General features: G+C 46.9%; 1 protein-coding gene across 3 annotated transcripts in view; it reads right to left on the minus strand.

The window, feature by feature from the left end:
• Irag1 (inositol 1,4,5-triphosphate receptor associated 1) overlaps positions 1-13082 on the minus strand; it is a 110332-nt gene that overhangs the window by 14488 nt on the left and 82762 nt on the right. For all 3 annotated transcript variants that reach the window (XM_042055152.1, XM_038331540.1, XM_038331547.2), the window contains 6 exons: positions 12268-12408; positions 11361-11492; positions 8453-8594; positions 3058-3107; positions 2456-2563; positions 89-153 (listed from right to left, as the gene is read on the minus strand). In XM_042055152.1, the coding sequence (XP_041911086.1) occupies positions 89-153; positions 2456-2563; positions 3058-3107; positions 8453-8594; positions 11361-11492; positions 12268-12408 (638 nt within the window). The remainder of the gene's footprint in view (positions 1-88; positions 154-2455; positions 2564-3057; positions 3108-8452; positions 8595-11360; positions 11493-12267; positions 12409-13082) is intronic.

Genomic DNA, 13082 nt, shown 5'->3' on the forward strand with positions numbered 1-13082 from the left:
TTTCGGGTTGAGGATGGGAGTAAAGAAAGGAAGTTGGAGATGCTTTTCTAAAGAACCCCAAACTTAAGTGGAAAACAGAGAAACTTACTTTTCCAAAAGTGCAGGCAGCACCGGGGGGACGGCTATGTTGCCTTTTCCGTTGGGCGATTCAGACTGGATGGAAACAGGAGCCAGAACTGAGGATGAGGGATGAAGGAAGCAGCCAGGGCTGCCAGGCTTCAGGTGATGCTGGCGAGGGTGGCTGCTGCCCCTTCTCTTTCCATCCTTTTCCCCCAACTGCTTTCTAGTCTGCATTCTGAGGCCCCATCCTAGCAGGGAGCCTCAGTTTCCCTGTCCCATTTCCTGAGAGCCAGTAGGCCTCCTGCCAAATGAGGGTCTGGAACTCCCTAGGATGGATTCACATAAGCGTCACTCTTCTCACAGGTACTGCCCCAAGGGCAAAGGCCAGGAGACGCCTGATGTCACATGTGCTCGAGCTGGCAGACATTTCTGCACAGTTTTCCTGGGAGCCCGTGCTGCTCTGCTGCAGCAGTCTTGGCTAAAGCGTAGGCTCTCGGCCTACACTAGGATCACCTGGAGGGGGTAAATGTACAGAGTTTTGGGGGCGGGATCCATGATCAGGATGCTTTCAATGCAGCCTTTGCGATTTTAGGGAACAGGTTGTTTTAAGGTACACAGTTGCAAACCATAGATCTACTAAAAAGGTTTGTTGCTAACTAACCTTTTCTAGTCTCTTAAAAACACTTTGGTTTTTTAAACTTTTCTGTTATGTGCATGAATGCTTGCCTGAATGTATGTCTGTGCACCATCAACTTGCGTTGCATATGGAGACCATAACAGGGTGCTAGACACCCTGCACCTGGAACTACCACGTGGGCACTGGGAAGTGAACTGGGGTCCTTTGGAAGAGCAGCTGAGTGCTCTGAATGGCTGAGCCATCTCTCCAGGCTCTTCAAGTTTCCTTGCTTCAAATGTTTCAGAGTTTAGGTTCATTTCACAGACAAAATACTTACAAGGTAATAAAAACTTAACAGTGACCGGTTTCTTGTACACTAACTTCTCTCTGTACAGCTGTGCTGGTGTGCACAGCGACTAGAGAAACCACTGGAAAAAGGGGTTCAAAGTGTTAGAGAGAAGTCATTAGGCCCACAAAGACTGTAGGTATAGAAAAGATTTGCTTATATGTAGAAATTGCCTTCATCTGGTATGACATGGACATTTTTCTCTACCCTTCTTTTTATGACCTATAGAAATACTAAAAAAAAAAGCAAAGAAGAAAATTAAGTGATTTGTTTTATCACTGTCCAGAAATAACCATTACTGTAATGATTAATTTTTAATTATTAGCTTGCCACAGCCTAGGGTTGCCTGGGATGACGGCCTCAGCTGAGGGACTGTCTAGATGAGCTTGGCCTCTGGTCATGCCTATGGGAGTTGCCAACTGATGCAGGAAGGCCAAGGCCATCGCCGGGGTATCCAGCTCTGGTCTGTGGTTGTGATGGCTGAGTTCCCGCTTTGATATACCCTTACTGATGGACTATAACCCGGAATTGAAAGCCAAATAAACCCTTTCTTCCCTAGCTTTCTTTTTGTCAGGATCTTTTATCACAACAGAAATGAACCTAGAACAATTATTAAATTTCAAATGATTTCTTCCATAATATTTTGTGGTCTACACAGAGACACATTTTTAAAAGTACAAAACAGGAAGCTAGAAAGATGGCTCAGCCATTAAGAGTGCTGGCTGCCCTTCCAGAGGACCCGGGTTTAATACCCGCATGGCAGCTCACAACTCTCTGTAATTATGGTTCCAGGGCTTCTGGTACCTTCACCCAGACATACATGCAGGCAAAATACCAGTGAACATAAAATAAAAATAAATTATACAAATTTTAAAAGTATAAGACAGAATTATTTTACATATACCCCAATATGTGTTTATTATATATAAAAACTTTCATTTCTTCATAACAAATCATGGGTGACATTCTATAGAAATTCTTTATTCCCATTTGCTTGCACATCTCCTATTGATAAGCCCTGGGCTGCCCTCGGGTTTCAATGCCATCAACGCTGCAATGAGTAAGACAGGATGAGACCCACCTTGTGAACTCAGACTCTGCAACCAGAGCCTTGCTTCAGATAAAGCTGACATGACCCCCTGAACCCTGCAAAGTTTGTTTGCTGGTTTCTTTAAGCACACCCTCCTTAAAGAATTATGTTTCGGTTCAAAGGGGTGACTGTTTTGAAGTACACCTCCTGAGTCGTCTGTGCTCAGCTTGCGAGTCTCAGGACAGCTGGAAAGTTTACACTGGGTTGCTTTGTGTACCTCCATCCATAGTCTCTGCTGGAAATTTCCTGTCCCTGTTGACCCTGTCCCCATCTGCATCCTCTCCGTAGCAGTGGTGTGAGAAAAATGTAGAAAAGGACAGAAGGCAGGTAACATTATACTCACCAGAGCCGGTAGGGAGGGGATGGGTGATGAGCTGGGGGCTTGGCCAGGAAGGTTCAGGGCATTAAACTTGGGAACCACAGCAACACTGACCCTCCGGCGGGGCATGTTCTATGGGAAGAGAAGCGATTCAGGCCTCCTGTCTTGGGAATAACAACAGTCATAGTTCTGAGGGTATTGGAAAAGCTTGCTAGCCTCTAATATTCAGTAGTTTGTTTGGTTTGGGGGTGATGATTGTGTTAGGGATCAGTGTGGAAAGAGTGAACCAAAGTTGAGCCAAATTTTCTGTTGGTCATGAGTGATCTCTCAACACATCTCCATTTTACGTCTTGAGACCCTATTCTCTGAGTAGCATCCTAGACTGTGTGTAAAAGATGCCCATGGCAAAGCCATGGTGGGTGCATCGTTTCAGGGTCTCTTACTGCAGAGCTGGGAAGACTACAGCTGAGCAAGGAAGATGGGGTATCAGGGGTCACATAAGCAAGTATGAAAGCTGAATACTCTGCTGGTCCCCATAGGTCCAAAAGTAAATGACCACCTGAGAGACCACGAAAACTTCTGTCATGCTTCTCCTGGGAGCCCTGGAATTCCTTGGCCATGCATACCTTGCCCATCGTGAGGGACATAGATCGCGCCGTGCGTGGGACCCCATCTTCTATAATAGGAGAGAACAGAAGAAAATGGGTGTGAGTTTCAGGTTGGGGTCCAATAGGCCACAGACAGGGAGAAGTTAAGCCAAACTATCCATGAGTCATAGCTGGCTTTGCAGGGATGGCTCAGAGTTCTGGGCATCAGGGATCCTTCATTGTCTGATGCTTTCTCCTGGAAGAAAGTCACCTGCAGCAAACGGTTTATTCTAACTCCACTAGACACTATGGGAAGCCCCAGTTGGGGGTTCCTGGGCTTCATTTGACATCACTGTAGGCTCTGGGACCACCCAAGATGGTGTGCGAACAGGACTCAGCACATAGACTCATTCCATGTTCACTCAAAGGACAGACAGTTGGAAACACTATGAACAAGAAAGATTTGGTGTTCAGAATAAAAGTTTGCTAGATGAAGTAGTTTCAATGTGTTACCCACACTATGACTAAACACAAAGGGAGCTATCACATAAGACCTTTCTTATACACCGGTATATTAAATGATACAATTCATACTCAGTATTCAACACTGTACCTGCATAAGAGTGCAGTCAGAGAACAGTTGGATACATGAAAAAATATTTTTAGTTTTCAAAAGTGTGAATCTTGTCCTTTTGAATATATTTCCAAGTATGATTTGCCCAAAAATTATCAGAAAGGTATCTTCCAGGCCAGTTGAGTTAGATTTGGCCTTGCCAGCATCTTGTAGTCTGTATGTCTGTCCATCCTCTATGATCCTTGAAAACCACATAGCTGTATGCTTTGTTTTGTTTTTTCCCTTAATCTGAGGATCTTGTCAACCAACAGCTTTGCACTGTCTATAATTCTTGTGATTATCTCTACCATCTTATTATCCATATTTAATTTACCTGATTTAGTCCTTGATTTTTTTCTATTTTTTCCCATTCTAAACTTCAATTGAGAAATTACCCATTCTAGTTCTAATCTTTGGGACATGACTTTAACTTCTGATATTATTTGGCTTTAAATTTAAAATTAACCAAGATCTCCAGGCTGTTCCTAAATAGAGCTCAAAACAATAACTCTCTCCAACCCTAATCATTTTTGTGTCACCTTGTGTACCCCCAAGTTATGCATTATTCATTCAATTAGCTATTACTGGATGCTAATTTGACTCCGTCCATATGCTCATGCACATCCTTGATCATCATCCTTTCTTGCATCCTACTGATTGGCGCTCCACTCCACCCTCATCCCAGTACATTCTTTAATTGCCCTTTCAGAAGGACCTACGAAAGAACCACTTTCTTATTATCACCTTCCCTAGCCCTCAACTTTGCATGCCACCCATTTATTCCTCCTTAGTTCTTTGAGGGGTCAGACCACTCTGCTTTCTAGTGCTGTGGTGGCTCTCGAGAATTACCGTCTACTTGCAAATTTTCTTCTCATTACTTTTAAGATCTTTACTTATCTTTTTCTTTTCTATATGTGTGTGAGAGATGGAGGATGCACACGCATGCCCTAAATGTATGCTCATATGTGCCAGGGGTCAAAATTGGACGTCTTTTTCTTTCTCTTCCAGCCTTACTTTTGAAAGGTGATATTTCTCACTGAAGCTGGATCTTACTGTTTCAGCTGGACTTGTTGGCCAGAGAGGTCCTGGGATTTGCCTTTCTCCAGTTCCTCAGTGCTGAGTGACAAGTGTGCACCACCATTCTTGAGTTTTGTGTGGGTGCCGAGGATCCGAACTCTGGTCCTTACGCGGGCCCAGCCAGGGTTTTACTCACTGAGCAGGGTCCACAATTCTTATTCTATTTGTTTTGACATTTCTATTTCATGGGCATTTGTTTTTCCCCACAGACTTCATTATTCTACTGACTCCAATGATTTGTGTCTTTCTTTAGCTGTGGAAGATGCTAGGTTATTTCTCTGAAGGTTTTCTGTGTCTAATTTCACCTGTGGGACCACCTGGCAAATGGACTGTAGGCCCTTCTCCATGCCCCATGTCCCAAAAACCTTTTTTAAAAAATATATATTTTAATCACTGTATCCATTTCAACTGCAATTTGGATAACTATCTCAAATCGCCCAGTCAAGATGAACAGTCTGGGAGACTGGCAGTCATCAGTCAGGAGGAAGAAAACCAGAGCCACATGCACACTAGTTCTTTTGGGGTTCAGGCCAGAGGGGACATGGTTTGCCCAAGAAGACTCCTACAAGGCCTGGTCTATCTTCTAGGAGATGGAAAATAAGGCAGGGTGATGAGCTCAGAATACTGAGAAAACCCCTCTACCGTGGCTACCACCCCCACACCTACCAAGTCTCCCTCAACCCTGATTTCTCATTTTGATGAGTTCTACATTTTTTTATAATTTTTCTTTGATCTTGTGTTTTCACTCGTCCCTTTCATGTCTCTGCTGATTTTAGAATTCTGATTACTAGATGATGTTCTCGGGGTGTAAGCTTCTATTTGGTGGGGCTAATGATTTGTGTTCCACTGTGTATTTTCCTCTGTGGCTTATCTTCACCCAGCCCTACGTAGTCTGGCTGTCCCGGTGCAGGGTGTGCCTCTCTGTGGGGGCTGACAGTATTCCTGGACACCATCCTGCTGTTCTTTCAGAATCTCCATAGATTGCACCATGGCCGCTGCCACTCATGTACTTTTCCTAGGAGGAAGGAGAGAAGACTTTGTTTCCACCCAGGGCTCGGGGTGGAACAGGCAAGCTTCCGGATTTGCTTCTCCTCTGGCTGGTGGGTGAGAGCTCTTATTCCTTGTATAGAGTCTATCTCAAGGCGTCCCTAGAAGGGCTTTGCTTTCCACATGAGGCACAGCATCTGCTCTGCCACCAGGGCTCAAGAGTGGGTCTCAAATAGGAGGCAAACAGCTCCAGATAAGCAGGGTGGCTCTGGCCCCAGCAAGTCGCAGGGTCAGCGTGGTTTCAGTTCTCTTCTTGTTTCTGGTTATTTCCATTTCATTTCTTGTGGGCTCAGCTGTTCTTTTAGACGACTTGTTTTATTTTGTCCAGCAGGAAGTTGTAAGCATTTCAGTTAAAGGATTTTTAAGTTTTCTGGTCACCCCAAAGAGCAGAACCACTCTAATAAGTGAGAGTTCAAATACATTAATAAAATTCTAATCTCGCAGGTGGGATAATCAAAGAATTTACAAAATAGAAGTATAAATGCCTAACAAATGCATGGAAAAGCATTCAACTATGAATTAAAACTATGAGTGTACATGAGATGATTTCTATGTGCACACAGAAGTCAGAGCATCTTCCTTTATTGATCTTCGCCTTATTTTTTGAGATGGGGCCTCTCGCTGAGCCTGGAGCTCACCAGCTTGCTAGACTAGCTAGTCAGCAAGCTTCAGGAACCCACTTGTCCTCTCCTGCCCAGCACGGGGCTACAGATCAGTGTGGCTGCATCCAGCCTTTCCACATGGGACACTGGGATTTGAACTCAGGTCCTCAGGCTTGCATAGCAAACACTTTACCCACTGAGCCATCGCCCCAGCCCAAGAAGTGCTTTTATTGCAGCACTGGGACTGGGGCTGTGTCATCTGGGGCATACCAAAAGTGCTCAAAAACCATCCTAGAATGAATGAATGAATGAATGAATGAATGAATGAGACCCTTGGTTAACTCATCATCCCATGAGCATTTCAGGTTTTGTTTTAGATAGGTTCTTGTTCTATAGTTCAGGCTAGCCTCGAACTCACCATAATCCTACCGTTACTTCCCAGGTGCTGGCATTATAAGCATCCGCTGTGATGACATTGACTTTACCCATAAATCCTAGATACATTTGGTGTGCAGGAGACCCGAACCTTGTAGAGAAATAATTACCGAACCAACATACTAGGCTTTTCTTGGAATCACCTTCCCCATTTGTAGCCAAGAGCAGTTATTTCGGGGCCCAGATGCCTGCAGGTCAGGAACCTGCCTGCTGAGATCCAAAGCAGACAGCCCTGAGTATGTGTGCATGGCCTTTGGACTCTGGGAAGTGTCGTTGATACTCCCCAGGAAGCTTGTGAAACCTCCTGTTTATAAAGGTTTCTCAGTCTGTTATACTTTCCCTCCCCCAGCTCTTGGTAACACGGATGTTTGCATTCCGCGGGGATTCTTGATGTGACAAGCTGTTTTCTCCAGCTAGTCACCCTCCTGGACCAGACTCTAAGCCCTGGCAGCACCCAAGGAGAGATTCCGGTCCAATGCACTGTCATTTCCCTGCTGGACTAAGCAAAAGCCTCTGAGCTCAGCTGTCCCTACTTCAGCTTTGACACCATTCACACACTGTGCTTACTGAAGTCAGAGTAGCACAAGAATAAAATGTGGACATGTCATATGACATCTCCCCCTGACTCCTTGCTCCTCCAGGACCATGGTCTAGCTGCCAGTGTGTCCTGGAAGGTGGCCTTGGTCTGACAGGTCTTATGTTCAGCCTCTCAACGTGACCCCAGCACTGCAAGTTTGTCACACTGGTTGTTTCACCCTGCTCCCATCCCCCACCTCGACACCTTCACACACGCCACTTCCTCCACCTGGTTGCTGACTTCCTCCTCCGACTTTTCCTTTAAAACCCTGCAGAGGACCTCCCTGGATACATGCACCCTTGACTCCCTTAAGCAGAAACAGGTGGGTCTTTCTCTGTCGTCCTGTAGAGAACTTTTAAAACACTAAGAATCATTGAATTCTGTGTCTGACCCATGCATCTGCTGTTTGTCTCTGCTAGCTCACTTAGCTAGGCTCTCATTGTGCCCCACTGCCTGGACTCCATCCCTCCCCTGGACTGCTGTAATATCCTCACAAACACACAATATTTTTGGGCTCTGCTCTTCTGAGTGACTGAGAAGCTTAAATATCCTTTGGCAGAAACGCTTAAACATTTCTGCTGGACACGATGAGATAAGCAGCCTCTCGCATTTGAGGCCAGTCTGGACTAGGAACACGGATTTGCTCCAGTTACGTAACTGATGTTCTACACTTAGAGGGTGCTGCCTCAGCCAGGAACGTGTTTATCCGTTTTCCTGATGGAAATCCTTGGATCCCTAATGCTTTCCAGAGTCAAGTCCAGATTTCCTAGCACGTGGTGCCCAAAGGGTGATCCCAAAGCACATAGACTTATGGGGCCTGGGGTCACTCACAAAGTGGGCGTGGTATCGGCCACTCTGGTTAACTGTTAGGAGTTGGGAGGTCCTGGGTACCCTTGATGCTTTCTGATTCTAGGGCCTCAGTCTCACTGGAGCACCTGCTGTGAAGGCCCCATGAGTAGCTCTGAACAGAGGTGCAGGGTCCTCCAGTAGAAACAGGCCCTGAAGCTGTCCTGATCCCTGTGGCCTGGGTTGAAACCACTGGGGACCTGGCCTCACAACAGGGACAGAAGCCCAGTTCCTTACCAGAGGGACCACAGCTGCGGCTTGAATTCTGATTTGCGAGTTTCTTAAATTCCATGAGCTCGGCATGGTCCTTCTCGTACGTTCTCTTCAGATTCTCCACATACTGCATCATCACTTCCGTTGCCTTTGACATGCGCTTTTCCTGCGGGAAGGAGAACACAGGTGCATGACGGACAGCTGAGGAAAGGGCACCGTCCACACGTGACTGCTCTGAGCTCAGCCCTGGGCTGCCAGAATACAAAGGCTACAGGGACCATCAGATGGGAATCTGTCCCGCGAGTTTGTCACCTGTGACATGGGGCTGAGACAGGGACTCTCAGAAACAGGCCCACCAGCGAGGAGACAGGTAAAAGTGAGAGGAAGAAGGGATTGCTTTACTCTAGGAAAGAAGAGGTGAAGAGGGCTTTGTGGAGATGGTCTCGAGTCACAGATGTGGGGTGTGCGCATGGACATGGGAAGGACAGACAAACACCCGAGGCCAGGGAATTTCAAGGCATCTGGAGGCAGAGGCAGCTCCTCATGGGACTTGTATGTAGAAGATTTACTCTCTAGACAGGAATCATTTAGGATGAAAGTGGGCACCGTTTCATATCACAGTGGGACACTGAGTCTCTCCCAGGGCTTCTGCAAGACAGCATAGCGCAGACAGCCCACTTCATATCAAAAATCAAGAAGCTCTGGGGTTTGCTGGGAGGAAGTGCTCCAGGGCTGGGTCATGAAGGACTTCACATGCTAGATGAAGGGATCTTGACTTACTTCACAGAGAAAGAGGAATCACTGACAATGTTAAAGCGGGGGTGACCAAGTATGATGGAGATAGGACAGAAGTAAATGAGACTGGTAGCAGTGACAGCAACAGGGGACAAGTGTCGGGAGCTGCCCCAAAGGGACCAGTGAGGGAAGTGAGCACTGAGACACAGAAGACAGGATGGGACCACAAGGCAGGATGGGGACCACAAGGCAAGATGGGGACCACAAGGCAGGACAGGGGACCACAAGACAGGATGGGGACCACAAGACAGGACGGGACCACAAGGTGGGATAGGGACCACAAGGCAGAATGGAGACCACAAGGCAGGACGGGGACCACAAGGCAGGATAGAGACCACAAGGCGGGATGAAGACCACTTTAAGAAGGATACAAGTCAGGCATGGTGGTGCATGTCTGTACCTTAGTTCTCAGGTAGCTGAGGCAAGAGGGTCATGAGTTTGAGGCCACCTTAGACAATCTACTGAAATCCCACCTCAAAAATAAATAAGTGAGGGCTGGAGAAATGGCTCAGTGGTTAAGAATACTGACTGCTCTTCTAGAGGACTCAGGTTCAATTCCCAGCACCCACATTGTAGTTACAGACAGAGGTCCCCAGGGGTTTCAATGCTTTCTTCTGGCTTTTGCTGGCACCAGACATACATGTGGTGCACAGATATACATGCAGGCAAAATATCCATACACATATAAAAACAAAAATTTTAAAATAATTAAGTAAAAATAAAGAAGAGTAAAAAGAGAGTCGGTGACATGGAACTATATTTGGAAGGATTATATACAGAGGAAGTGTCTTTTCCCCCACACCCCAGGGTCCCCAAGAGGACCCAGCTTAGGTGCTGTCTATACTAGAGGGGATTCCCTATAAAGGTCCCCACAGCCATGTGGGATGGAGACCTGGTCCTTCCCTAGCCTTCTTCTGGTATTGCTCCCAGCTGGACCTACTTCCTAGGCCACAGTGCTGAGTCAGGAGCTCTCTCTCCGGAAACACACCAGGGTGGGTCAGCCTGGTGGCCTGGCTTCCTTTCATTTCCCAGGCGGTGCTGGGGGACGTACCCTCAGAGCATCCACTCACACAAGCTGTGCGGCAGGACATGGCTACAATGGTGTCACATGGATCAAAACTTTCCATGCATTGAGTCAATCATACATGGCAGCCGTCATCAGCACCCCTGCTTTGCAGCCCCAAGTGACTCTCAAGTGTGCATGAAGAGCTCTGGCCACGGTGTAAATAAGGGATGGAAGTTAGAGAGAAACTCAGGCACTGCAACACTGTGTGGAGGTTCCATGTACTTCCAAGCTTCAGCGTGGCCCAGGTGTGGGGTCTAACCTGGCCTGTGCCAGCTCCGCCACTCACTGATGCTAGAACGACTTCAGTATCCCTGACTTACTGAGAGCGTCTGGGGTTTTGACAGGTCTGGAAATAGCTCATATACACAATGAAGTCACTTGGGAATAGGACCCAAAGTCTAAACACATTCTTCATCTTATTATACATGTTGCCCAGAGAGAATTTTGCACATTTTTAGTGCATTTTGGCTGCGTCTTGTCGCAGAAAGTTAGTTGTTTTCCACTTGTAATGTGATGGAGGCACTCAAAATGTTTGGAATTTTGGGGATTCTCTTCTCTCTGGAAGTTATCTTTCTGAGAACATGCAACTTTACTGGGGATAGAGTTGGGAGGTGGAGGGCACTTTACAGGGTTACCGGGTGGGTTAAATAAAAACAGCACATTTACCTGAAGCATGCTCTGCCCAACACTGCTTCTATAGGAGCTGAGTATGTATTTCGTAAGAACAATGAGATGGAAGGGCTCTCCAGTCACATATATTTATAAAACACACCGGGAAAGCTAATTAGATGTCTATCACAGGGAATTCTCTAACTCAGCAATGGTGGACCAGCTCTAAGGGAAGAAGGCAGTACACAGTCTACCTCAGATTTCAAAGTCCACAGAAAACAGTTCCTCAAGGAATACTTCAAAGGTTTAATAGGCACCAAGTGTGTTGGAATATCTCAACAACCTACAGAGAATGCCAGTCATCAAGGGGTGGTACCTCTTCTTGACCCTGTTTGTGTCATGGTGCTAATCACTGAAGCTGGAACAGCGCCAGCCAGCAAGGCTCAGTACCATGGAGCTCACCTGGCGCACAGCCCCCACCACTTCAGCCCGGCTGGAGAGGCGGGCAGCCAGACGATGTAAGACGGCGATGTCTTCGAGAAGCTTCTGATAGGTCTCTCGGTGCTCACAGTGGTACCAGATGGAGGATGAGGACTGAGGGATGACAAGGGCATCATCCTGAGACTTCAAACTGTTTTCCCACCTGTGCATGCTGAGAACCTAACCCCAATGTGCAGATGGGAGAATGGGCCCTTGGGAGTTGACTAGATCACCCGGGTGTAGCACTTGTAAACAGGAGTAGTGCTTATATGTCAGGGGCCCCGGAAATTTCTCTTATTCTCTTTCTACCATGTAGGGCTAGAATGAGGGGCTGGTCGTCTGCAAGTCTGAAGAGGACCTCAGTAAGGACCTGACCATGCTGGAACCTGGAGCCTGGACTTCTAGCCTCCAGAGCTAAGAGAAACAGCATGTTTATTGCTTAAATCACCCAGCCGAAGGTAATTTATTAGAGCGGTTTGAGCTGACGAAGATGACCCATGCCAAACCTGGATTCATTTTCATGAGACAAGACTTGGGTCTCATCCTGGCTAGGAAAAGAAACTCCTACAAAGCCCAAGCTGCAGTGTCTTCCAGATACTGGAGAAGCCCCGTAGAGACATGTTACATCTGGCTGACTGGCCTGAAAGGAGTCACAGCCAAGCCAACCAGCCCCCTCCTAAGGAGCTGTCGGGGGGCGGGGGGGGGGTCTGAGGCCAAACCCTCAGGATCTCTGCCTCAGCTCCTCCCTGTCCTCTGAGGAAGACTGTCGGGGCCTTGGCTCCCTTCTCATTTCCAGAGACCACTTGGTTAGTAAAAGAAGTGTGGTATTGGGCCTCACCCTTAGAGACAGTGGCTCTGTAAGGACTTCATATACTGGGCCCTCAATTACCGTAATGGAAGCTTTGAAGTTCTCCAGCTCCTTTTCAGTGTTCTCTTCCGTCAGGTTGCGTTCCCTTTCAGCCTGGTTAATTCTAGACTCCAAGGTGTAGCTGTCATTTCTAAAGGCCAAGGACAGTTGTACAAACACGTTCTGTTGGGAACAAGAGTGCGGTAGAGGTGCTGGGAGGAGTCACTGCAGCCAGCAAGGCCACGGTGGGATTCTTGCTCAAGCCCTCTGCCAGAGTCTTTGGAACTAGTCCAAGGCCTCCATGTACAGGAGAACCCACCCCCTTCACAGTGAACACACACAAACGCACAAAAGACAACCCTGAGGTCCAGAGCACAAGTGTAACCATCAGACAATAGTGGCCTACTTTTCCCCAAATCAAGAGCATGAACGCCTGGGTTTGGGTTGAAATGGGTGTAGACCAGTGCAGCCAGCCATGGAAGCAGTCAGGATTAATACTGGGATCTATTGTGAGGTGGGGGGTGGGAGAGAGGTTGGAAGATTTGCATGGAACTCCTGTATCTAAAGAAGTGCCAGGTGATCTTCAGGCTTGTTATTTCTAATTCCTATGTCAGCTTTAAGTAACTTCCAGATTAGACAAAGTCAGGCATGGATCTGTTAAGATAAACTTCTAGAAATAAATATTCCAGCCCAAGATGAAACACACCACACGGGAACAATTTTTTTTTTAATTTTTAAAACATTCTGTGTGCATGGGTGTGTTGCCTGTATGCACATCTGCACACCAAGTGAGTGTGGTGTTTGGCAGCCAGAAGAGGGTGTTGGATCTCCTGGAAATGGAGTTACAGATGGCTGTA

The sequence above is a fragment of the Arvicola amphibius genome, chromosome 1 (genome assembly GCF_903992535.2).
Source record: "Arvicola amphibius chromosome 1, mArvAmp1.2, whole genome shotgun sequence".
Classification (NCBI taxonomy): Eukaryota; Metazoa; Chordata; class Mammalia; order Rodentia; family Cricetidae; genus Arvicola; species Arvicola amphibius.